We start from the raw sequence: 27872 nt of genomic DNA on the forward strand, positions 1-27872 counted from the left end.
TGCTTAACTTGGTCATGGAGGCATCAACATGTAATTGAGAAGGTAAATTAACAGTGAAAAGTCATAGCTTAATTTAACATTCATAATTACACTTCATGTTACTTCTCCTGATCTGTACCTCCTATAACAAGGTCCATAGGGGCATCTCAACAAATAAACATATTATATTGTATTATATAAGTGTTATTTACTGCTTTTTTTCGTGTTGGAATAAATGTTAAATATTTAACTGCAAAGTAGTAATGCGTGTTTGATACTTTCATTTTTTTTGCATTAAATCATACTGGGATGTTTGCTGAAATTGATAGGATGGCCCTACCTAGAAAATGTTCCACCAGTCTTATGATAAGACTGTATACTGACATCAGTCATTGAATGCATGCTTCCCACATTGTTACACCATGCCTCTGACACCTCAGATGTCTTTGTCCATATAGACACCTATGCTGCTGAAACCGGAGTATCTCGCTTCTTAGAGCAGAACAGAAACTGGAGGTTAGTGTTTTCGTTTTGAATGAAAATCTGTCCAAAAATAATGCACCCAACATTATCGCAGTCATTTTTGTATTTTTTTTATTTTTTTAAACAGATATGACAAACGTAAGGACCTGAGTCTCAAGAATCTCGACATGGAAATGTACACACACCTGCTGATGGAGGCGAACGTCACCAAGATACAACTGCTCCAGGACACGCATCGGCCTCTGGCCTTCGTTGAAGGCTACAGCAACATTGCCTTCAACGTATTTCACGTCCCACCTGTTAGTGTGCGGTTAGTGAGAAAAGCTGTGCTCATGGAGAGAAAGACTGCAACCGGACAACAAAGAGAGGGACTTTAAGTCAGCATTTCCGATGCAGGTGAACAACACTTATCAATACAATAAGCATTTTGTTACATATATGGTTTTATGGAACAGAAATATGGGTAAACATGGTCCAATTATACTATTATAGTGGGAATTCAAATTAAAGACAAGACTTGTCATATATTGTCTTATTTCCAAACGTTGCCGCTCAACAAGACTAGTTTTGGGGAATACGATGCAGAATTTGACCATTTTGACCGACATAATACTGTTATGCAAAGGGGGTGGTATAGCGCATCAGCTGGTGCTAACTGCTGTTCAACAACACAAAGAAGAAGAAATGCTCCATTCATGAAACAGGACTTGTGTAGTGACAGTCCACCGACCCTTCTGCACTGTGTTGTATGTCACTAGCTGGCATTGCTAATTAAAGTGTTCTGTGGCTTTTCTATCTTTTTACAACAACCAAATGAACCGAACAGCTTAAAGTGGTCCTGTGGACAGAAACTCAAATCCTCCCTGTAGACTTTTCCAGCTCTTTAACGGTCACCTTTGGACTCTTCATTGACTCTCTGATGAATGTCCTCCTTGTCTGGTCCTTGGGGTTTGGCCCTCTCTTTAAGGTTTATTTTGTTGTCATATTCTTTCCATTTTGTAATAACGGATACTGATGTTGAGCAGTTATGATTTTGACCACCAGTTAGTTTCAATTAAAATGTTGCATGGTGTTTAATTGAATTCCTGAACTCCAGAGTAGTAGAAGTTGGGTTCATTTCACTCTCTATACAGATGATGAACCATTTGATCTGAGCCACTGTATTGGAGTCAGTAGCTGTGTCTCAATTCAGGGGCTGAATTGACCCAGCCGTCCTTTGAGGACCGCGAAGGCTGGACCATGCGGCATCCGAAATGAGATGGCCTACGCTACAGAGGACTTCTTGTTTCCTGCCTAGAATGCCTGCCCAGAAGGATTACTGGATACAGATATCAATGCTTAATATAATTATGGCAACACAAAGGCAATGCACTATGTTCCCAGAGTACAGTTTTTTCAGCAGAGTAAATCTTCAGTGTATTGTGGTGTAATGACGTTGTAGTAGGAAAACTCAACCATACAGTTAAAAACATTGTGATGTGTGTTGACATAAAATGGTTAATAGGGGGCTTGGCACATCGAAATTTAAAGAAATGTCATCTGAATTGTAGTTGCTTTTCCCTGTCCTACTGCATGTGTGCCCACTGCCCATCATCCTATATGTGCTCCAGGTAGTCAGTGAGGAGGGTAGGGAGAGGAAGGAGGGGGAGCAGTTTCAGTCTGGATCGACCAATCAGGTTCCTGATCTGGAGTCGACACAACTGGTAGAGACTCCTCGGACAACCTAGAAAGAGACAGAGGGATTTCCTCTTACTGTTGTGATACAACCTGAATTTCGAGTGGTTCCATGCATCAATGTTGAGAATCACTGCAGAAGAACATATTGCAGTACCGTCAAATGTCAGTAGCAGCTGTTGTGTTTTTCCACCAGCAGGCGCTAGCTCCACAGGTCGCTGATCGTTACCGTCTCTGATGTTGACATTAGCTCCATAGTCCAGTAACACTGACACCTGATCTGCACTGTCCTGTCTGACAGTGGCATGCAGAGGGCTGTCACCTCCTCTGCCTACATTAACATTGGCTCCTAGAGAAGAGGAAGACAAGAGGAAAGAAGATTTGGCGGTTGACTCCAGTCTGACAGAGAGCATTGTAATCTATTCAGTGATGAGGATTACAAATAGACAGGGAAGAACATTGGGATGACTTTGGGTGGTCAGGAAAACTTCCAGATTTGTCTTAATCAGTAAAAGGTATTTTTAGTCCAACATTCTGACTAAAGTTGCATTTAGCAATATTTTCTATATTACCACGAAATCAAAGCATTTATTTTAATGTGAAAATGTTGCCGGTAGTTTAGTCTAAAGCCCAATCCCAATGTCCACACTCACAGACTTTGTGATGCGGTCAAGCAAAGTCTGTGAGGGCTCAAGGCTGTCCCACTGTAAAATCATTAAGTATTTAAAGGCTCTCTCGCAGACATTTTGAGTCCTTCATGCACACCCTCTGTAAGTCCGCATTTCTGCAGACTTTCCCTGAGGGAAATATCCACTATTCATAGCGTTGTGACATTAAACACAAGGTTACCAAGGAAAGCCTGGAGGTGTAAAATAAAGGTTAAAAAAAAGTGGATGGCACATATATTGTGCCTGGCATATTAAATTTACACAGAAACATTAACGATTTAAGATGGTACATATAAAAACGTGAACCATAAGCATAGGCTTCATTACACACCTGATTTATTCATCAACCATTTATTAAAGATTATAAATAGATTACCCCTCATCCCATAAGGCAAGAGTCTGCAAGATGTTCAAATCAGGAAGTATTAAAAATATAAAATAAAAACCCACAATTGTACATAACATGTTTTGATGTCATCAAGTAACGTGATGCGTCTCCGCAAAGTGCTGTCCCATTCGTATTTATATCATTTCAAGCCCCTTCAGTCTTTCACACTCAACCATTTACCAAGTGACGTCAGTAGGTCCCTGAGGGTTCAATGCTTCAGGCCTTAGGGGCTGTGCACTCACAGCCCATTTTGCAGCATTCATTTCGCAAAACTTTGGGCAGTGACTAAAGCTGCTCATTTTCTGGATCAAAGAGACCAAAACAATCAGAGGCCCAAGCCCAATGTCCCCCTAAAGCCTGAAACCCTTAACCCTCAGGGACTATTCTGACGAGTGTGAGAGACTGCGAGGGCTTGAAATGGTGTAAATACGAATGGGACAGCATTTTGCTGCAACATATCATGTTACCATGACGTCATATCATGTTATGTATAATTGTGGGTATTGATTTTATACTTTTTACTCCCTGATTTGAACGTCTTCCAGGCTTGTAATTCTCAAATAATCCATTTACTCGTTGTTTTTCTCAAAACAGCTTTAATAACAAAATGAAAAGAAATGGTGAATGAATAAACCAGCTGTGTAAAAAAGTCTCTGCTTGCATTCCTCTGCTTTCATGTGTTTTCATGTTCCATCTTTAATCCTTAATGTTTTTGTGTAAATGTAATAGGCCCGGCTGAACACCCATGTGCCCTTCTCTTGGTTTACCTTTTTTTCTCCTTACGTCTCTGGCCTCCACTGGTTACCTCGTGTTTAACGCCACATTGCTATGAATTGTGGCTAATTCTGCAGAAATGCAGACTTACGGAAAAGGTTCATAAAGGGCCTTATATGTCTGTGAGAGAGCCCTCAGACAGTGGGACAGTCCTGAACCCCAACGGACTTTGCGGGAACGCACATCAATGTCTGTGAGTCCTGGAGAGTGGCGATTGGGATTGGGCCATATAAAACTATGGGCACCTGCTCCCAGTACAGAAGGTAACACTGGTGTCCTACAAGTTAAAATGTAGTAAATGAAACACACCACTGTGCAGCAGGATCTTTGAGCAGGCCGTGTGTCGGTGTAGACAGCTCATGTAGAGAGGAGTGCCCAAGTGGGACACTTCATAGTCTGGATCTGCTCCATGAGACAGCAGGGACTCCACACACTGGCTATTACCTGGGCACACACACACAATGATGAAACAAACTTTAAAATGCTGAAGGGTAATTGTAAAAGCTTATGTTGCTTTTGATTTGCCAAGTTATTGAGCAATACTCAGGGCTCAGGACTCATTTTTCCACTTTTACCAACTTTGTCAGTTGGTTGCATCAACACTTGATTTTGGTACAGCATGGTGTTTAAAACTAGAAAATGCATTTCCTGCTGAAAATGCGTTGGAATGCTGAAAGCTGAAATGAATCTCAAAAACATTGCTGAAAATAGATATCCAATTTAAAAAAAATTGCAAAAAGCTGAATAATCCAAAAAGATTACAAATATGAAGTTATATCACCCCTCTCCTGAAAGAGCTGAACATTTTGATATTCGAACGGTTTCTGTAGCTTAAAAGAATTCCAGCAGTAGTGATATTTGTTGTAGTAGTAGTAGAAGTATTATTCGCAGTATAAGTAGGAGTAGCATTTGAATAAGTACTAGTTGTAGCAGTAGTGATATTTGTAGTAGCAGTAGTAGTAGAAGTTGTCGTCGAAGTATTTGTCATTAGAAGAAGTAGTAGAAGTAGGAGTATCAGCAGTCGTACTAATAGCTGTAGTAGTATTAGTACTGGTTATTAGTACTGGTAGTAGCAGGAATAGCAGTATTAGCAGTTGTGGTATCAGTAATAATAGTAGTGGTAGTGGTAGTAATAGCAGTAGTAGTAATAGTAGCAACAGCAAAAGTTGTAGTAGTAGTGGTAATACTAGAAATATTAGCAGTAGTAGTAGCTGTCGCAGTATTAGTAAGAGCATTCATTATTTCAGCCAAAAAAGCCAAATTTTGAGCGAAACGTTTAAATACAGTTAATCCATGAGGCTTTTATTTTGAAATGGTGGGACTGGGTGGGGGAGGGAGGGGGAGAGGAGACATAATCATCATGTTTGACACATAAACAGAGGTTATTAAATGACAGGCTTCATCACAAGCAGTTCAGTTAGAATTCACTCTCTGGGGCTTTTATTTTGAAATGGGGTGTGGGGTGTGGGGGAGAAGGGGAGAGGAGACAGAATCATAATGTTAGATAAACACAAACCGGTTATTAAATGACAGGCTCATCACAAGCATTTCAGTTAGGATTCATTCTGTGGGGCTTTTATTTTAAAATGGCATGTGTGTGTGGGGTGGGGGTGGAGGAGGGGGGAAAGACCTCTAAAGATCCCTAAGACCTGAATGACTGTATGAGAGACACAGAGATATAGGGAGAGGAGTGTATGTGCGTGTGTGTCTGTGAGTCTGTGTGTTTATTAGTGTGTATTAGTGATATTTGTAGTCGTAGTAGAAGTTGTAGTAGAAGTATTATTAGAAGTAGAAGTATTAGTAATTAGAAGAAGTAGTAGAAGACGTAGTATCAGTCATCATAGTAACAGCTGTAGTATTGGTCGTAGTATTTAATATCACAGCAGTAGTAGTAGTCGTAATAGTAATGGCAGTAGAAGATGTAGCAGTAGTAGTAGTACTAGTAGCAGTCGTACTAATAGCTGTAGTAGTATTACTACTTTTAGTAGCATGAATAGCAGTAGTAGTAGTAGCAGTTGTCGTGTAAGTAATAGTAGTAGTGGTAGTAATAGCAGTAGTGGTAATAATAATATTGATGGTAGCAGTAGTAGCAGTAATAGTAGCAACAGCAAAAGTTATAGTCGAAGTAGTAATACTATATTAGCAGCAGCAGTAGTAGTTGTCGCAGTATTAGTAAGAGCATTCATTTTTTTAACAAAAAAGCCTAATTTTGAGGTTGTTTAAATACAGTTAATCCATGGGGCTTTTATTTTGAAAGGGTGGTGCTGGGTGGGGGAGAGGAGACATAATCATAATGTCTGACACACATAAACAGAGGTTTTTAAATGCCTGGCTTCATCACAAGCATTTCAATTAGAATTCACTCTTTGGGGCTTTTATTTTGAAATGGGGTGTGTGTGTGTGGGGGGGGGGGGTCCTCTAAAAGTCTCTAAGTCCTGAATGACTGTATGAGAGAGAGACACAGACAGGGCGAGAGAGAGAAGAAATAATTAGTGAGAGAGAGAGAGAAGAAAGAATTAGTGAGAGAGAGAAGAAAGAATTAGTAAGAGAGAGAGAGAGAGAGAAGAAAGAATTCGTGAGAGAGAGAGAGAGAGAGAAGAAAGAATGAGTGATAGAGAGAGAGAGAGAAGAAAGAATGAGTGAGTGAGAGAGAGAGAAAGAAGAAAGAATGAGTGAGTGAGTGAGAGAGAGAGAGAGAGAGAGAAGAAAGAATTAGTGAGAGAGAGAGAGAGAGAGAGAAGAAAGAATTAGTGAGAGAGAGAGAGAAGAAAGAATTAGTGAGAGAGAGAGAGAGAAGAAAGAATTAGTGAGAGAGAGAGAGAGAGAAGAAATAATTAGTGAGAGAGAGAGAGAAGAAAGAATTAGTGAGAGAGAGAGAGAGAGAGAGAGAGAGGAAAGAATGAGTGAGAGAGAGAGAGAATAAATAACTAGAAAATGCATTTCCTGCTGAAAATGCGTTGGAATGCTGAAAGCTGAAATGAATCTCAAAAACATTGCTGAAAATAGATATCCAATTTTTAAAAAATTGCAAAAAGCTGAATAATTCAAAAAGTTGAAAGATTACAAATATGAAGTTATATCACCCCTCTCCTGAAAGAGCTGAACATTTTGATATTCGAACAGTTTCTGTAGCTTAAAAGAATTCCAGCAGTAGTGATATTTGTAGTCGCAGTAGTAGTAGAAGTTGTCGTCGAAGTATTTGTAATTAGAAGAAGTAGTAGAAGTAGTAGTATCAGCAGTCGTACTAATAGCTGTAGTAGTATTAGTACTGGTTATTAGTACTGGTAGTAGCAGGAATAGCAGTATTAGCAGTTGTGGTATCAGTAATAACAGTAGTGGTAGTGGTAGTAATAGCAGTAGTGGTAGTAATAATATTTATGGTAGCAGTAATAGCAGTAGCAGTAGTCGTAATAGTAGCAACAGCAAAAGTTGTAGTAGTAGTGGTAATACTAGAAATATTAGCAGTAGTAGTAGTTGTCGCAGTATTAGTAAGAGCATTCATTATTTCAACAAAAAAGCCAAATTTTGAGCGAAACGTTTAAATACAGTTAATCCATGAGGCTTTTATTTTGAAAGGGTGGGACTGGGTGGGGGAGGGAGGGGGAGAGGAGACATAATCATCATGTTTGACACATAAACAGAGGTTATTAAATGACAGGCTTCATCACAAGCAGTTCAGTTAGAATTCACTCTCTGGGGCTTTTATTTTGAAATGGGGTGTGGGGTGTGGGGGAGAAGGGGAGAGGAGACAGAATCATAATGTTAGATCAACACAAACCGGTTATTAAATGACAGGCTCATCACAAGCATTTCAGTTAGGATTCATTCGGTGGGGCTTTTATTTTAAAATGGCGTGTGTGTGTGTGTGTGGGGGGGGGGGGTGGAGGAGGGGGGAAAGACCTCTAAAGATCCCTAAGACCTGAATGACTGACTGAGAGACACAGAGAGAGAGAGGGAGAGGAGTGTATGTGCGCATGTGTCTGTGAGTCTGTGTGTTTATCAACATCACTAATTGGCTTAATCGCGAACACCATTTTGAAAATGCAACCATGCATAAGTAAGGTGAGATTTTCAGCCACATTCCACCAAAACCTGCTGGATGATATGTAGAAAATCAAATAGCAAGACATTTAGGACCAAATGCATTGACACAATATTGCAACAATATCGTAGGGTTGACCATTGGTGCTATCAAAATATTTACACAATGAGATTTATGATAAATAATCTTCAGTAATGTGTCAATAATGACTCAGTGGGTAAAGGCAAATCATAGAACAGCTGGACCAATCTTTAAAGCCGCCTTCAAAAAGCCTTGCAAGTAGTGTTGCAATATTAAAAATTTAAGTAGATATCTGGCCTCATTTCACAGTATCTATATACGATCGATATATATTGCCCAGCTCTAGATCTGGTGTTTGAGATATTGGGCCTGGACACACAGACTAGTCCAACTATAACTACACACACTGGATACTGAACTGTTAAATTATATACTGCCACAAAGACCCTGTTCTGTGTATTTACCTCTCTTGCAGGCTTCGTGCAGAGCCGAGGGGAAGTGTGTGTGGGGTGTGTGTGTGTGTGCTCTATTCTGCAGCAGCAGTTCCACACAACCGACACTCCCAGAGGCACAACAGTTGTACAGAGGAGTGACACTATCGATGGTGGCAGCATTCACCTAGACACACACATATATGTGAGAAATACACAACAGTCACTATATCAAGCAGCTGCTAACTGACAGTAATGTGTTTTAGGTGAACACACGGTGAACATGTAATAAATGCGGGGATAAGAAGACGAATACTTACATTTGCTCCAGCATTTATTAATGCTCTGACACAGGCCACATGTCCTGACAGGCAGGCTTCATGGAGAGGGGTCACATGATCGATGGTGACAATGTTGGTGTGATATCCCTAAAAAATTCAAAGCACACAGTGTTATGACTTCAGTTGTTTAGGAAGCACACTGCCTTGTTTGAATTTGTCTTTCTATTTGACTTGTTAGGGTCAGTTGTTGAATTCATTCCGAGTAAATGATAACAAACTCAAGTTTGCCGAGTTTGAGATGTTGACTTTTCATGATCACTTTTATTTTATATTTACTGTGAGCTATTAAGACTAATTCAAAGTATTTTCACTTCCACATGTATGTAATCTATTCTGGGGTGTAGGGTTATATGGGGGTGGGGGAATTAAGGGTAGGCTATTTGCTAGAATATCACATCCTTATTTTGTATGTTGTATGCAGTGCAATTCAGCTGCAGACCAGCATCAAAAAATGGAACACATTTAAACAATGAATCTAATAATGTATTCAACTGCAAGTCTATTACCCACACTGTTTCCACATTGGAGTTTTCTGAAGTAAACTGAGGCTTCTGGATCAAAAAAGTATTTTTCTTGACTACAACCTAATTCAACATAAGTTTCCACACATTAAATGTACCAAACAGTAATCCCTGCCAAATGCACTGTGTGTGTGTGTGTGTGTGTGTAAGGACCTTACCTGGGCCAGCAGAGTGCGCAGGCCAAGCAGTCGACCCTGAGAAGCTGCTTCATGGAGAGGGGAGCGATCTGCCCAGGACCCTGGACACACACACACCCACACACACACACACACAGAAACAGACGAACAGTTTTGTTACAAGTGTAGCAAAATGTGCCACTTAACTGACACACAGAGTTATATTGTTATATGCCATTGAATTTCACTTGATTTGAACATTGTCTGACAGAGACAGACACTGTGATGGACAGGACAGTATGCAGGGGATACAACACTGATTTACTACAAACTCAAGCTGTCAGAATGTCATGGTTTTGGGTTTAATTGTTTCTTCGGTTTTATTTTGACTTTCCCTGCCTCTTGTGTCCTGTGTTCACTTCACTTCCTGTGGAGTGATTCTGGTCCGTGTACGTTTTGGTAATTTGTTTTACCGTTAATTCGGAAAAACCAAAATACGGAAATACCGTGGTATCCTCGATTTTCGTTTCAAACCAAGAACGGGAAAACGGAAATGGTCGGTCGTATTTCCGTTTTTTCGTTCTGAATTCAAAAACGGAAAAACCAAGAACCAAAGTCCCCAAGGTATGTATGTTTTAGTCATCTGTTTTACCGTTCAGTCGGAAATACGGAAACACCATGGTATTCTCGTTTTTGCAAATCACTTTTTTTGTTTTTTCCTTTAAAACGAGACGCAGAGCACAGCAGGTAACCCGAAAGAAGAATATTTCAAAATAAAAGTGAAGGCAATATAATGACCGTATGCAAGAAATTAATACATTAATTAATTAATCTGGGCCGATGGGAGTGTGTTAGCATCAGTAGTTGACTATATGCTGTTTAATATTCATTTATCTATGTACACAGCAATAATCAACTTTTCGATGAATCGGTGCATTGTTTGATGCAATACAGTTCGTGATATAGTTCAATCAAAGTCATTTTCGTGTTCAGAGTTGTAGGCACTGATATTTTTTTTTTTTTTTTAAGTGTTTACCATTTTTACCAGTAGATGACAGTATAAGTGTATTTAAACCATAGATTTAGTCATATTTACCTGTGCCTCTAGGTCAGGGATTCCCAAAGTGGGGTGCGCGCACCCCTGGGGGTGCGCGAGCTGCCTCTAGGGGGTGCGCGAGAGGAAAAGTGTAATGGCGGTCTGATGGTGTAATAATATTAAATATTAAAAAAAAATGTAATTTTAATTTAAAAGCTGTCAGGTGGGACATCTGAAGCTATCAGTCGTAAAAGAGGAGAGGGACAGAGAGAGAGAGAGGAATCGGAGGCGAGGGGAACGGAGAGGTGCAGCACAGACAAATCGGGAGCACATCGGCCCATCGCGGAGTCAAGGTGAAAAAAGAGGAAACGAGAGTGAGCATCAGACTGGGAAAAAAAGAGGAAATATGATGAAAAGTATGTGTGTCTGGGCTTCACTTGGATTGGCAACGCAGATTGCCCAAAGCCACAGTGCGTGGTGTGCAGCGAGGTTCTGGCTAACAGTCTGAAGCTCTTATTTACGTCGCCACCTGAACACCAAGCATGCCAGTGCAAGTCAAAAGCCCCTTACATATTTTAAATCGAAATTGGAGGAGTTACAAAACAGCGAAAAACAACTGGAGTCTCATTCATGTGTTGGTCTATAAATGACGCACTACGGGCTTCATATCTGGTTACAGAATAGCGAGAAAGGGGCTACCGCACACAATCGCCGAAGACGTGAGCTTGCCAGCTGCCAGAGAGATGGTGGAATGTATGATTGGGGAGAGAGAAGCAAAAAAGTTGGACATGATCCCGGTGTCCAACAACACTGTGTCGCGCCGCATCGATGCTTTGTCCGAAGACATCCTGGCTGCATTAGTCGCTCATTAATTGTAAATTAAATGTGATAATCTGCCTCTGAGCCTGTGCGTGTGTCCTCGCGATCCGTATTGCTCTTTAAAAGTGACGCCTTGTGTCACTGAAAGTTATTGAAACTTTGTTGCAGTGTTTCAGGGCGTTTTCACACCTTCAGTTCATTTGCTTTGTTGCAGTTGCTCCTTTGTTCGGTTTGTGTTCACACTGCAACATTTAACAGCGGACTAAATATTGTAAACAAATGCCACGCGCGAGCAAACTGTTCTCTCATTGGTCCGATTCTTATGCGGCTATGAAGGCTTAAAAGGCTCTGTTGCTTCTTTTTTTTTTTTTTTTTTTTAAGGGGGGGGGGGGGGGGGGGGTGCGCGAACCCGGTCGGGATGTAGAAGGGGGTGCGCGGCCTAAAAAGTTTGGGAACCGCTGCTCTAGGTTATTGATACAGATGTATTTAATGCTGATTGTTTCATCTGATATTTGATGTTCATGGTTAATTTTATAATCATGTTATATTTGTGTAATTTAAGAACTCAACATACAAGGAAGAGCGAGCATGTGTTCATGATCATGAGGCAATAAATATTGACAATTGAAAAAATAAAGATATTTGGTTTATTGTTATTGAACATTAAGCCTAATTTACCTAATGTTACCTCATTGATTTAATTGTCACACTTAAATCCTGATTTGAATGGTTAAACAGAAGAGATCAAAGGGCCGAGATGAGACGATATAGATAGATAGATAGATATGTACTTTATTCATCCCCAGGGGGAAATTTGTATGTTACAGCAGCAAGACACACCAAGAAGCAAAGTAACAGCGTAACCAAAATATTAAGTGTTAAAAAATGCTCAATATATACAATAGAATAACAGAGTATGACAAATTAAATATCAGAATATAGAATATATAAGATAAACTCCTCCACCATGTCCACATCCTCACCCAGAACTCTCAGCGGTTGTGGAGTCGTCGTCTTCCTCCTGAAGTCGACCACCATCTCTCTGGTCTTGGTCACGTTCAGAAGCAGGTGATTTCTACCGGCCCACTCCACAAAGTCCTCCACTACTGCCCTGTACTCCTCCCGTCCGTCCCTTACACACCCGACCACTGCAGAGTCATCAGAGAACTTCTGCAGATGGCATGACACAGAGTTGTACTGGAAGTCAGTGGTGTACAAGGTGAACAGGAAGGGAGACAGAACAGTTCCCTGTGGGGCTCCAATATCACTGACCACCCCATCAGACAGCACACGGCCCAGTCGGACAAACTGTGGTCTGCCTGTGAGGTAGTCAGTGATCCAGGAGACGGTGGACGCGTTCACCCCCACCACCCGCAGCTTCTCACTCAGCAGCACTGGTTGCATGGTGTTGAATGCACTGGAGAAATCAAAGAAAGTGATTCTCACAGAGCCACCGGATCCATCCAGGTGCGACTGAGCTCGTTGCAGCAGGTAGATGATGGCGTCGTCCACCCCCACATGAGGCTGGTATGCAAATTGCAGAGGGTCCAGTGAGGATTTCACCTGCGGCCGGAGGTGGGCCAAGACCAGCTTCTCCAGCACCTTCATCACATAAGATGTGAGGGCAACTGGTCGGTAGTCATTGAGGCCAGATGGTGTCGTCTTCTTCGGTACAGGAACCAGGCACGACGTCTTCCACAGCACCGGGACTTCCTCCTGCTGGTGCAGGTCTTCAGGGCCCTGGGGCTGATGCCATCAGGTCCCGCAGCCTTGCCGTGGTGGAGTCTCTCCAGCTGTCTTCTCACCTGGCCAGTCGTCACAGAGAGGGGGGGGGGATCATAGTGTCGGTGGTGGCAGAGCCCTTTGAAATAGAGGGCTCTGAGTCCATGCAGCTCACCAGGGGGGACAGAGGGGGAGGTGGTGGAGTTTGGGAGGTGTGGTGTGTGGAGGAGACAGATGAGGGCTCTGAACTAAACCTATTGTAGAAAGAGTTTAGCTCGTTGGCCCTCTCCAGAGAGCCCCCTGGTTGTCTGCCTCCAACCTTGAAGCCAGTAATCTGCTTCATCCCCGTCCACACCTCCTTCACGTTGTTCTGCTGGAGTTTGGCCTCCAGCTTCCTCCTGTAGGTGTCCTTGCACTCTCTGATCATCAACTTCAGGTTGCGCTGGACTCTCCTGAGCTCGTCCCTGTCGCCAGACCTGAAAGCTGCCAGGTTGGACCCATATCTGGGTTAAATGCTGTAGTCCAAATAAAATGACTTCAGTTTTAATGCCATTGAGTTACAGAAAGTTTGACTCGAGAATGTTTTCATTTGTTTTCCCTAATCTCAAAAGACAAGAGCAAAAACCAGATGAATTGGTTCTCTTTTCTTCTTTGGTGCCATGTTACCGGTCTCGTGACCCCTCAGATTGATCTCTGGAGCTGTAGGCGGATGCAGACCGTCAGGATGAATTGAGTTGGGAACCAATGCAACAGACTACCAGCTATTTAGCATGTTGGACACACCAGCATGACACTGTCGTAAAATTAAGTTCCCATCCAATAACACTGGTCTGCAGAAGACTGCTGTGGGAGGATGGCTGTTGAAAACTGCGACCGTGATATGAGAGAAAAAACATGTCCCTCGGAATGTAATTGAAATTGCAGTTTAATGATATTGGAATGTAATTTAGTAGGAAAAAGCAATGTTTCTAGTGAGATACAATATTAGTTTCCTCTTTCGTTATAAATTGGATTAATTTGCTCTATCATCACAAAAGTCAAAGGTCACATTTTGCCTGAGTACACTGTGTTGGCCTTTATAGTGGTTTAAATGATCAGATCCCCTTCCAGGTAGCAGGTGCTTGTGATTCTATACAGGCAGTATGACGCGTTTAAATAAAAAGATTGGAATTTTATGTGGTACTTATTTCGCTTTCAAGTCAATAAAGTAGTAAAGGAAAAACTAAGTTTGCTCGTGTAATGCATGCACAGAAAACACATTGTGATAAGTGTAACCACAAATATTAACAATACCTGATGTAATTGATCTTGTTTTGAACAATAAGATTAAACAAGAATACAAATTTCAAAAACATTTATTGAATTTCAAATATATTCTTTATATATATATATATATATATATATATATATATATAAATAAATAATAGTACATTGCAAATACATTGCCAATAATTGCACGATTTGCAAATATATAAAATATACTAACATTGTACGTCTAACATTTGCAAATTAAATCTTTAAACACACTTTCAAATAAATGTAATATCGTGTATTTTCGAGAAATACAACAAAAATATACTTAACAGAGAGCAAAAAAATTCTGCTTGAAGTTTACATGGTACATGTATTACTAAAGAAAACAGAATGACCATGTTTCAAATTAAAACACAGAACACTGAACCATCAAAACAAATTGCACCGCTGCAGACTCTCGCTCACTAAATAGAAACACAAACATGCTCCACATTATGTTCCTTTCTTTTGGTTGAACTGCTCGTTGTTACACTTCCGTCTGACCACTCGCACGTCCGAGGCACTCGTCTGCGGAAACTCTTGAACAACAGCATCTGTTAAGAGAAGCGATGAGAAATGATGTCAGGATTAACATTGAGGAACTATATCAATATGATATGCCAATATTCCTACCAGTGCAGGTCAAACATATATTTCATCACGGTTGATGTGTTTACCACGAACATGTGATCCTGCTGCTTTATAAATGACAGAAGCTTTAAATTGTCTACATACGACTCAAGACGATGACCTACTTGTTGTGGCCTGCACTTTGGCAAGGTCCAGTTGTCTTTTAATCAATGGAACACATTAATATACAGTTGGAAGATCTCTCCCGACCTATTTGGAATTAATAGACGTTATTCACATATGAATACAATGTGCTTCATTATTTAAAACAGTGCTAGTAGTCTGTACATCCCTCTATGGAGCGGTACCACCAGTGGTGTGGAGGTTCCCACTCTCTACTAATTCACATGACTGATGTGTGACACATGTAACCTAGTAAATCCCATCACTTCATTTCTGACACATTTCAACTTGAACAGCAGACGATGGTGGGGAAGACAAAAGGAACGTGGTGCCATTTTTCTATAGCCCTTACACTGTGCAATTAAACATTTACTTCACAATGACAAGTTAAAGCAAAAAAGTTCAGCATTGTTTTAGTTTCTCAAAATCACAGACATGTTCTATTCAACAGGCGTGAACTGAGTTTTTTGTGCTGTCGCAATGACTTGTTATAACTATTAGTGATATTAGGATCTTAAAACATTTTCTGTAATACAAAACAGTACATGTGGCTGGTTACATTGACTTACCATATACTTCAGAATGAGATGCCAATCATCTTCCTCAGGTTGGATGCCTGGAGGATGGCCACCCTTTAAGGGTTGAAAGCACTTGTCGCCTGTATAAAAGGATTACAGTTTTTGAAATATCCCTCAAAACATCAATAATTACAAAAAATGTCTAGAATATATATATAGGACCTATGGCGACCTTAAAAAATACACTGACTTCATTATACATTCTCCTCATGGAATAATGAATTGTCTTAGTTCTGCTTACATGACCCTACTACCTTTACTTATAGTTATTCTCATAAAGCACAACCTGGTGATTACTTTCACTTCATTGAAGCCTGCTTCTGGTGAACTCAGACTAGACTTACACAAAGTGAGCTGCTGTTGCTCTGTAATAACTCAGCGTCATTGAATTGACTGAACGGCAGCTTGCGTTACGTTATGAGCGACGGGAACATTAACCCCTTGCTGTTTGAGAATATCTTCAACACCATTTACCAACGTGATTTCAGTTAGCTTTGTCTAATTCTACCATACTGAAAAGATTTGAAAATACACTTACAACCAGTCAGGAATATACAGTTGGGAATCAGCATGGCCAGTCTACAACTCATTAAATAGTCCATTAACATTTGCATGTTTGTGAAGTCCACACGCTACTAAAACAGTCTAAAAGCTACTCAAATTGAATTCACCTAGCATTACACTTGAGAGCAATACCATGTTAGCTTATAATGTTAACATACATATCACCTTCACATTATGTTACCACATAACTAAGCTAGCTCTTGCTTAGCTAAAGTAGCAACTAAGCTAACGTTAGCTGTTGTGGCGTTAGCTAAAGTAGCAAACACACAATTGATAGTCAGCTAAATGATTTTTACTATCAAACACTGTTTTAAAAAGTGTAAAGAAAACTCTGCTTTGGAACAAATACAACACACCTATGGTTATAAATTGCCTACTTACCGAAAACTGAGACCTGTGGACAGACAGCAGTGCACGAACTGTATTGCATCAAACACTGCATCAATGCACCGATTAATCTAAGAGTTGATTATTGCTGTGTACATAGATAAATGAATATTAAACAGCATATAGTCAACTACTGATGCTAACGCACTCCCATCGGCCCAGATTAATTAATGAATGTATTCATTTCTTGCATACGGTCATTATATTGCCTTGACTTTTATTTTGAAATATTCTTCTTTCGGGTTACCTGCTGTGCTCTGCGTCTCGTTTTAAAGGAAAAAACAAAAAAGTGATTTGCAAAAACGAAAAACGAGAATACCATGGTATTTCCGTATTTTCGACTGAACGGTAAAACAGATGACTAAAACGTACACAGACCTTATTTGACTTTGGTTCTTGGCTTTTCCATTTTTGAATTCAGAACGAAAAACGGAAATACGACCGCCCATTTCCGTTTTCCCGTTCTTGGTTTGAAACGAAAAACGAGAATACCATGGTATTTCCGTATTTTGTTTTTTCCGAATTAACGGTAAAACAGATGACTAAAACGTACACGGACCGATTCTTAGTCCGGTGCTGTAGACACGCCCCCTCTGTGAGAGTCACACAGACACACCTGGGGCAGGTGCTGACAGAAGTATCAGAGTGGAAGCTAGACAGGCCCAATAATATTCCAGTCACCACAGAAAGGTCGACCCTCCCCCCAGACAATGGAGTTTTCTCATCTTTTTGAAAATAATGTCACAGTAATGGTAAACATTATTGTGTATTTGAATGGCATAACCTGACAGGAAGTAAACATAGACCCAAGTTGTTGCTGAGCAGTTCAGTTCAGTGTAAACAGTGGAAGCTAGCTCACTGGCTGTTTCTTTCTTTCAATATTAATGAAAGGACGAGGATATCAACATACCTCATGTTGCACTTAAACTTAACAGAATTCTTGAATGTATTATTTTTATTTATTTATTTCATTTAGTTTAAATTGGACATCTTCAATATTTTTGTTTTCATGTAAGACTATAGCCCAAAGTTCTTTGCTTTAAGTGTTCTTGAGGTTCTTTAATTAACAAATGGAAAGCAAAGTTATATTTGTCTCCTCCCCTTTTCTTTGTTGATCCGAAAAATTATCCGAACCGTGACTCCTGAACCGTGATCCGAACCGAACCGTGAGGTTTGTGATCCGTGACACCCCTACTGATTTGTCACATGTCTATCACGTGACCCTAACCCGGAAGTTCACAAACAACAACATTGATTACCGATTCAACATGGAGAACTGATTACAGGCGATGCTGACCTTGTTGTATTTACTAGCAGCTAGCAACTAGCGGCGTTATCAGCGCTACGGAGCGGCCGTCTGAAGTCACGGTTTAGCGGCTTTAGGGAGGGCGATGGACACAAAACTGTTGACTTTCCTGGCCTTATTAATGCTTATTTTGTTCTGCACAACTATTGTGAAGTCCATACACATAAACTATAAAGGAACAAGACATGAATTGCTCTCCAGTACGACAGAGACTTCAGCCACCAGCAGAGCTACGAGTGAGAACAGACAACAACGAAACCGAGAGGAAACGAGTGAGAGACGTGTGTTGACCACATTTATGGACCCATAATCTAGTAAACCTTTTTGTGTAAGTGTTGATTTTAAAGTGAATTTGATGTGTGAGAGATAGAGCAAGACCCGCAGTGCTGTAATTAACACTAAGCCTGAAAAATAAAACTTCTAAAACTTTCCACGAAATGTGTCTGTTTTGAGTTTATAGAGAAAGATTTTAGAGAAGATCTTAAGTATCAAACACGACCTTTCATTATTAAAGACTACTTTATTACTAGTAGTATTTTTTAAACTTAGCAACCAATCTACTTCCTGTTTACACCGGCACCCATGCGCATGCCCAGTGTGGATAGGCACGTGATATTAATTTTCAGTCGTTTTCGTCTGGACGGAGATCAATTCAAAAACGATGCTGAAAACGCCGTGAGGACGGAGATCGTTTTAAAACGTGTCCATGGTATGGACATGGCCTCAGTGTCGTCTGTGGTGTATCCTGGTCCGTTGTGTTACTTGTTCTGCTGATCAACCCTGTTATGTTCCCTGATTAATCTCTGCTCTTCCCTACCGTGTTCCCTGTTTTGACGTTTTGTTTTATTGGACAATTTCGTTACCCATTTTTTGACTCCTCTGTTCCGCGAATTTTGTGTTGAACATTTTCTTTACTATTAAAACCACCTATATTCAAACCTCTGTTTCCCCGTGTCTCCCTGCATTTGGGTCCGTCCTTTTCTATGCAATTAAATGTGACACAGAGTCCTCTCTATAATCACATAAAGAGTCTTCAAGGGCTGGACAAAACCGAGCTACTGTTCCTCCCGGGGAAGGGTTGCCCGCACCGAGACCTGTCCATCACCATTGATGATACCGTGGTGACGCCAACTCGGACTACGAGAAACCTGGGTGTTACCCTGGACGACCAACTGTCACTCAGGAAACATTGCATCGGTTACACGCTCTTGCAGATTCCTGCTCTACAACATCAGGAGGATTCGCCCCTTCCTCACTGATGAGATGGCGCAGGTGCTAATCCAGGCTCTTGTCATCTCCCGCCTGGACTACTGCAACTCACTACTTCCTGGAGCCCCGGCGTCGGCCATCAGACCTCTAGAGCTTGTCCAGAAAGCTGCAGCTCGCCTGGTGTTCAATTGTATTCATACTAGCTTATTGCAGTTATTGTATTCATATTAGTTTGTGGCACTTATTGCATTTGTTTGTTTCAGCACTGTAAATTGGCTCTGGTTTATGCTCTTAGATGCTTGTTTGAAGTAAGGAGATGCACTGATGACTTCTGGTGACTAGTTGTTCTCTCAAAAACAGATGTTAAATATACTTATTGTAAGTCGCTTTGGATAAAAGCGTCTGCTAAATGACTGTACTGTACTGTTTTAAAGAATAATTTGGGGGTATCTGCCTCATTCTGTGGTGGATTGTCAGGAGGCTACTAAAATAATTTGTAATAAGTCAGGGGCACCAGAATGAGCTGAATTACACCAAAAATAAGTTAAATTCTACAGCGCAAGCCTACTTTCATCGTTTGTTATAGATCCAAATTCTCATTCGTCATATTTCATATTTGTTTTGTTTAAAACTTACAGAACATTTGTAGTTAGACATTTTATTTATTTTAATCTTTCCAGCTTTATTGTCCTTGTCCCTCGCTGTTATTTCTATTTTTGTGTAACATTGTGAGAGGTGCTAAAAAAACAAATACATATACATGCATAAAACTGATACTGAACTACAGAGTGAGCCATGGCGGACCAGGACCGAGCATTAACTGCAAAGTCCCTGGTTTGAGTCTGGCGGGAGACCTCGGTTAAAATCACAAAGAATTCTATAGTAGTAGCTAAAAAATGTTTGCAACATAGAAGTCGTTAGTTGTAGCCCCACTCATTTTGAATTAAAGGAAAATATCTGTTCAAAACACAATCTGTAGCAGGTCTTCAGCTTCGCTCCCTGTGGTTATATTTAGTGGGAGTGAGCCGTTTCCTCAACAGCTGGGGCATCACCACTGCACCTCAGTACACACCACATAAACTCACAGTCTTGTCTACAACATACCCATATCTCCGTCTCCCGATGGCACATCCAGCCACTGGTAGATATAAGTCATTTTGAGTGAAATGAAAGACCTCCACACCTGCTTGTCCTTCTGTCAAGTCTGTCAGACTGGAAGATCCCCTTACCAGCTCCAATGAACACTGTCAGCCACTGCAAATACTAATAATAACTACTAGCTAGCTAACTAGCTAACTGAATAAGTAGCTGGATAACTGACTGGTTACTTGCGCCACAGGTAGAGCAATCGTATCAGTGTGTTGAGATCAAACCTAACAAACTAACTTAACCAGCTTACTCATATGTTTTAAAGCCTTTTATTATAATTCAATCTGCTGAGACTAGATGGTTACAGAGACGGCGGCCATATTTAGATGGTCTGTGAGGTTTGTCCCTGACCTCTTTACATGCCCATGCTCACTTTTAAAGGGATGGCTTCAACTATCTGATTGGCCCCAAAATGTCTGCCATGTCGTTGGCTTCCACCTTGCTGTGGAGCGGATGTAGTCTCTGTGACATAGCTCTCTGAAGAGTCGTGACGCTCAAAAGTTGCTCCGACTGTTGCAATCTTGGGAGTGACGACACAGCCTAATGCTGCGTTCACACCGGTCGCGTTGATTTTTTGACGCACTGCAAAATCGCGTCCAACGCACTGCAAAATCGCGTCCAACGCGCCGCCGGTCGTGTTCACACCGAACGCCGCAAAATCTCGTAGCGCCGGAGAGGGGGCGTGGTTTATCGTCCTGGAAGCCGTTCACCTGGCCGCCATTTCTTTCCGCTATCAACCGTGAAAGGAATAAGGACAATTGCTGCTTTGTACGTGTTGTGGAAGTCCCTCAAACATCGGAATGCCAAACGCCGTCATGTCTGGTTCATAATATTGTTCAGAGGAGCTCCGTGGATTGTATCGAGCTGTATTCACTGTCTAGCAAGCCACCGGTCGCTGTTTACTACAGCTGTAGGAACACAAAATAAACTGATTTGGCTGTGATTCAACGGCAATAAACCGACAAAAAGGGACTCCGAAATAACTACATAATGATGCAGATTTGTACTCGTCTTCTCCGACAAAAAGGGACTCCGAAATAACTACGTAATGATGCCGATTTGTAGGTTACTGGTCTTCTCAATGGAGCTCTGATGGATCGGTGCTAGGCTATGCTAACATCGTAGCAGCTCCACCAGCACTCAATAACGTCACGTAGACGTAAATACGGCAGCGTCTATTCATTGTTTGTACCGTATGGTTTACACACACACACACACATGTATACACATAGTTTTGTCCGGTCTCTATTGATACGAGGTATCGGCGAGCTCTGGGTGAACACAGACGGCTACAGGATTTATTTCCTGATTCAACAACGGCAGGAAGCCAGTGATGACAGGGGGAGCGTCTCAACGCTGATAGGCTATCGCGCCACAGCGTCACGCGATTATGTTGCAGAAGTTGAAAAATTTCAACTCGCGCGTTAGCGATTTTGCGGCGTCCAACGCGTCCACCGCACTGCAATAGCCGCGCCATCGCAAAATCGCGGCGCGCCAGTCTCATCGCGTCTGTGCATAGACTTTGTATGTAATCTCGACGCGCGTCAAAAAATCAACGCGACCGGTGTGAACGCAGCATAACTCTAAAAACAGACGAGAGGTAGATCTGTGGAGGAGTTCAGGCATTCCCGTGTGACACAGCAGAGCAGGCAGCTAGCACCTGAGATGGCACCCACCTTCATAATGACTAACTTTATGTCTTACTATAATTTAAACTGATAAATTCTATAAATATTCCCATAGCACAGTTGTCACAAACGTCGATTTTAGCTGTAGAGACCGAAACCCTTTTGAAACCAGGCTGTAAACATATTTATTTCTGCTGTAAAGTTGAGCATTTTAACATTCGGGTCTATGGGGATTGACTCGCTTTTGGAGCACGCCTCAAGTGACAGTACAAGTGCAGTTTTTGGCACGTCTGCTTTGGCTTTATTTCTCAACAGCCCGAGGCTGCTGCTTGTATTTGACATGACAATGGGTGCAGTAGTGTAATGCTACATCTGCAGAGTATACTTTTAAAGGGATAGTGATATTACACAGTTACACAGTATAAATAGTCAAATCTTTCGTGGTAGATAAATATATATGTTTCTACAGTATTGTCGTATCGCCCATCCCATACAGCCTGCTTGAAATAACATTTCTCTCAAGCAAATGGGATGGTTTGGTGTAAATAAGGAACGTTTTGTAATTAACACGGCCATGAGCCAAGTTAAAACCATCTTTGAATATGATATAAATAAAATGATGGTGCCTACTTGTACACCCACTGATGATTAAATTGACATCACACGGACTCCACTTAAATTTCAGCTGTGCAGGTAATTCTCAGCTCTATGCACCATCAAGCTCCCAGGAAACCGTGGAATTACAATTTCCGGTCCACTCCATTGGGCCGAAAAAACCTTTTCCCATTGACTGAAAGAGACGTCTGTAAATTATGGGTAATTCTTTTTGATGGAAATAAACTTCCCAGTACAGACATTGGAATAGCCCTTATTCAAACCATTCGGTCCTACACGTTGTAAAATGAATTAACAGCTAAGTTATTTTCCTCAAGTGAATGAGTCCGACACAGAGGCTGGACTGAGGCCTGAGAGGCCACGCTAATGCGCTTGCTCTTTGGGCCCATGGATACAACATTTTTTACAGAAGATCCAGGCAATCTTAACTGAATTTGATATCATTTTAAAGTCAAACAGTTTTTGCTTCATTCGCTACTGAGTAACATTCATAATGAACGATCCAGTTCTCTTTCTATGGCACTGGTGGACGTAAATTGGTGCAAGAAAATATTGTGCAAGGCTGCCAACTCTCAAGCATTGACCGCAAGACTCACGCAGTGAAAAACAAATTCATATATAACAATGTTGTGGAGAAAAAAGAAAAGAAAAACACGCTGAGAGCGCACGGACAGGCAGAACGAGAAGCACAGCACTTGAATTTTGATGGCAATCTATTCGGGCTGTTATGGTAACAGTTTTTGGAGTGGCCAAAAAAGACAAAGAAGAAGAAGAAACATTCCTTTATTAGTCCCACAGAAATTATTCTCTGCATTTGGCCCATCCCTGTATATATAGGGAGCAGTGGGCTGCCAATTACAGGCGCCCAGGGAGCAGTTAGGGGTACAGTGTCTTGCTCAGGGACACTTCGACACAGGACACGGTGCAGCCGAAGATCGAACCGGTGACCTTTCGGTTGGCGGACAACCCTCTCTACCCAGTAAGCCACGGTCACCCATAAGACTCATCACAGCTATAATTTACTACACATTAAATAACAAATATGTCTTATTGAATATGTGATGCCATCAAAGAAGTCCTATAATATGATAAAAAGGTCTCCATTTTAGGTTTGCTGAGAAGCACAATGGAGTTACTCAAAATGCTAAAATGATATTGTTTTATATTTTAAATTCTCATAAATCAAATGAATAAATTATTTGGTTTGTTGACATTTTCAATGTAAATCTGCTTAGAATTAATCTGACTTTGACGATGTAAAATCTGAAGCTATTTTACAGTACAGATTTGGGGACAATTAAAGGGAAAGTCAGCTGAATTTACATTATAACACAGACAATTTGCTCATTGAACTGTCATGGTTTTTCCTTCAAATGTTTGCTGAATGTCTCTATGGAGTCATGTTTAAAATCAAAGTTATTTACTGTACAGTGTTGGAGAAAATTAAAGGGAAAGTAAGGTCAAAATATATCATCACATTTACGATTTCCTCATATTTGAACTCTCGATTTTGGATTCCTGTTGGTTAGATCCGGCACCACTGCAGAGAATGAAGGACAAATATGGTGCAGTAAAAAAATGCGTACGACTTGAAACCCCATCCCTTTTTAAATTTCAGTTCAGAAAACGAAAATAAGAGTTGGCCTAAGCAATGCACTGTCACTTGCTACTACAGCAGTGAAATGCAGGATGTTTGTTTTAAAAGATGGTTTATAAAAGCTTTGTTGCGAGTTGAGAGGCTTTCTTTTATTTTGTCAAAAGTTGTAAAAATGTGTGGCAAAATTAGAGGCCCCAATCAGTGACGGCTGGTGGAAAATTTTCTAGGTCGGGCCATCCTATCAATTTCAGCAAACATCCCAGTGATTTAATGCAAAAAAAAAAAAGTATCAAACACGCATTATTACTTGGCAATTAAATATTTAACATTTATTCCAACATGAAAAAAAGCAGTAAATAACACTTATATAATATAATATAACATGTTTATTTATTGAGATGCCCCTATGGACCTTGTTATAGGAGGTAAAGATCAGGAGAAGTAAACATGAAGTGTAACTAGAAAAAGCATTTCCTGCTGAAAATGCGTTGGAATGCTGAAAGCTGAACTTAATTGTGAAAAAATTGCTGAAAATTAAGAAATGGGAGACTATCGGTTTGAAAAATGTTGAAGCTCGAAAGCATTTAAACTGCACTGCTGAAAAACCTTCTAGTTGAAATGTCTAACTATGGTGTCTGTAGCTGAAAGTATGGGGAAGAAGAAGGCTTTGAAAGTTGAAGTATAACAGGATTTGAAGATTTTCTCCATAGAGATCCCATTCAAGAGAAAATTGCAAAAAGCTTAATTCAAAAAGTTTAAAGATTACAAATATGAAAAGTCAAAGCACCCCTCTCCTGAAAGAGCTGAACATTTTGATATTTGAACAATTTCTGTAGCTTAAACAAATTTCAGAAGTAGTGATATTTGTAGTAATAGTAGTAGAAGTTGGATTTGAAGTAGAAGTATTATTAGTAGTAGAAGTATTAGTAGCATTAGAATAAGTAGTAGTCGTAGCAGTAGTGATATTTGTAAAAGTAGTAGTATAAGTCGTAGTTGTAGTAGAAGTATCATTAGTAGTAGAAGTATTAGTATTAAGAAGAAGTATTAGTATTAAGAAGAAGTATTAGTATTTAGAAGAAGTAGTAGCCTGGTATCAGTAGTAGTAGTAATAGCTGTAGTAGTGGTCGTAGTATTTAATATAACAGTAGTAGTAGTAAAAGTAATGGCAGTATTTGAAGTAGTAGTAGTACTAGTAGCAGTCGTACTAATAGCTGTCGTAGTATTAGTACTGGTAGTAGCATGAATAGCAGTAGTAGCAGTTGTAGTATAAGTAATAGTCGTAGTGGTAGTAATAGCAGTCGTGGTAGTGATAATATTGATGGTAGCAGTAATAGCACTGGTAATAGTAGCAACAGCAAAAGTTGTAGTAGAAGTAGTAGCAGCAGTAGTCGTAGTAATACTAGAAATATTAGCAGCAGTAGTAGTTGTCGCAGTATTAGTAAGAGCATTCATTATTTCAACAAAAAAGCCGAATTTTGAGCTTAATGTTTACATACAGTTAATCCATGGGGCTTTTATTTTGAAAGGGTGGGGCTGGGTGGGGGAGGGAGGGGGAGAGGAGACATAATCATAATGTTTGACACACATAAACAGAGGTTATTAAATGACAGGCTTCATCACAAGCAGTTCAGTTAGAATTCACTCTCTGGGGCTTTTATTTTGAAATGGGGTGTGGGGGAGAAGGGGAGAGGAGACAGAATCATAATGTTAGATAAACACAAACCGGTTATTAAATGACAGGCTCATCACAAGCATTTCAGTTAGGATTCATTCTGTGGGGCTTTTATTTTTAAAATGGCGTGTGTGTGTGTGGGGGGGGGAGGAGGGGGGAAAGACTTCTAAAGATCCCTCAGACCTGAATGACTGTATGAGAGAGACACACAGAGAGAGAGGAGTGTATGTGCGCGTGTGTCTGCGAGTCTGTGTTTATCAACATCACTAATTGGCTTAAACACGAACACCTGTGTGCCTGAAGCCATTTTAAAATATTCTCCAGAGAGATCCTATTGAAAAAATAAAAAGCTTAATAATTCAAAAAGTTTAAAGGTTAGAAATATAAAAAGTCATAGCAGACCTCTGGTGAAAGAGCTGAACATTTTAATAGTTGAACGGTTTCTGTAGCTTAAAAAATGAAGGAGGAGAAGTGGTGCGACGGAAGAAATAGAAGAAGTTGAAGAAAGATTCGAAGAATTGTTGGAATGCTTAACAGCATTCCAACAATTATGAATACTGATGTTAAATTAAGCTATGATTAGTTTTCACTGTTAATTTAACATCTCTATTACATGTCGATGCCTCCATGACCAAGTTAAGCAGATGAGACTGAGGACAGCTATGTAGAATAAAAGATTCTCATGTGTGTCCTGGTGTTCTCATGTTTCCTTACCTCCTCATCCCTGACTCCCGTAACTGTCCGTGCTGGATCTGTCCCCGTTTTAAAAAGCTAAATAAATTATTAGCATGACGTCATCCAGCTAGCCAAACCTGTCTGGTGTACAGCTAGTACAGAAGCGTCGCATGTACTGCTGCCCTTTCGCGCTAGTATGCTGTGTGATTGTGAGGTCAGGCTGATCTGATATCAGCTCTTTGGCTGCCGAATCTCCGCCAAAGTTCTCCTCTCAAACGGGTCTTGGAGGAGGAGTGAAAACATAGCCTATTGCCCACAAAACCTAACATATACATTATTTAGGCTGTAACTTTTAATTCTTCACTGACTGTCTTTTTACACGACTGTATTTATAGGTTTGACCACCCTCTGGAGGAAAATCTCTACCTTTGCCCAGCAGCACAAACAACCTGTGCTTTTAAACACAGCACAGCAGTCTACCGACCTTGGCTAGTCAGAATGCCCCAGCAGGCCTTTTTCCTCTCATGGACCTGCTCTGGTAGCGGACCGGGCTCAGCGATTCTTTTCCTGGACATCTCCGGAGCTCCGGTCGGAACTTCTGGCATCTTTCCGAGGCTGGACCTCACACGCTTACTGCTCAAATAAAATGACTGCAGCAGCTGAGTGCGAGCTAGGCTGAAAACAGACGAGCTGGGTGAGGCAGGGCTCTGAGCTAGTGGACAAATCTGACTGGCGGAACGGCTTTGTTGTTGTTGTGTTCAACGCACATGACCATCTCACGTGCGCACCCCCGTGTGGACGACACTATTTTTGTCCTTGAAGTTGACAGCCTAGTCCACCTGCTTTCTCTCCCACAACAAGCGGAGCCGTATGGTGAGGCCGCATACGTTGCGTCAGGAGCGCAGTGTCTGAGAGGCATCAGTTACGGAGGGGACAGCGTGTGTTTGGGGGATGGCTGTTTCAGGTATATATCATTTTATGTATTTCATGTGCTGGGGAAATTCAGTATAATTAAGGAATATCTGATGGTGTATTTGTGTTATTTTAGAGTTTCCTGAGCAGTGCACCCAATGGTAGCTGGGTGGGAATCCAAGTGGGGGTGGCTGGGTTGCTGAACAGGTGTGTGGAAGTATAATCTTTTGGGTTGGTTTTCTGGTTATTGGCAGTTATTGGTGAGTACTTATGTTTTTGTTTTCATTTCTTTTCTAGTTAGTGAGACGCTGCCTTGGTCTTTTTGTTTTGTTTATTTGGCTTTAAATTGTTTGTGATATCTATCTTATCGCCTGGTCTGTGAACTCCTCCTGCCTGCTAAACCAGCTGTCACTGGTTACTCCACATAGTTTGTACCAATAAAGCATTTATATTTTTATAACACTGTTTCCTGTGTGTATGTGCCTTTACGGTGTTGTGAACCGGATCTCTGTGGTAACT

The 27872-nt window shown here is 40.8% G+C and overlaps 1 protein-coding gene and 1 long non-coding RNA gene across 2 annotated transcripts; both read right to left on the bottom strand.

The window, feature by feature from the left end:
- Positions 1-610: 610 nt before the first annotated feature.
- asb5b (ankyrin repeat and SOCS box containing 5b) lies at positions 611-27237 on the bottom strand. Its single transcript, XM_079278810.1, is given in 8 exon segments — positions 611-2185; positions 2294-2485; positions 4276-4410; positions 8494-8647; positions 8781-8888; positions 9481-9560; positions 26926-27154; positions 27157-27237. Coding segments are annotated over 8 exon segments (1086 nt in total). The 5' UTR covers positions 27217-27237; the 3' UTR covers positions 611-2057.
- On the bottom strand, positions 14510-15739 carry LOC306784716. The gene is made up of 3 exons (XR_013772379.1): positions 15631-15739; positions 15064-15148; positions 14510-14862 (listed from the first exon to the last, which is right to left on the bottom strand). It is a non-coding gene; the product is annotated as an uncharacterized lncRNA (long non-coding RNA).
- Positions 27238-27872: the final 635 nt, after the last annotated feature.

This window comes from Melanostigma gelatinosum, assembly GCF_949748355.1.
Source record: "Melanostigma gelatinosum genome assembly, chromosome: 11".
NCBI classification, from domain to species: domain Eukaryota; kingdom Metazoa; phylum Chordata; class Actinopteri; order Perciformes; family Zoarcidae; genus Melanostigma; species Melanostigma gelatinosum.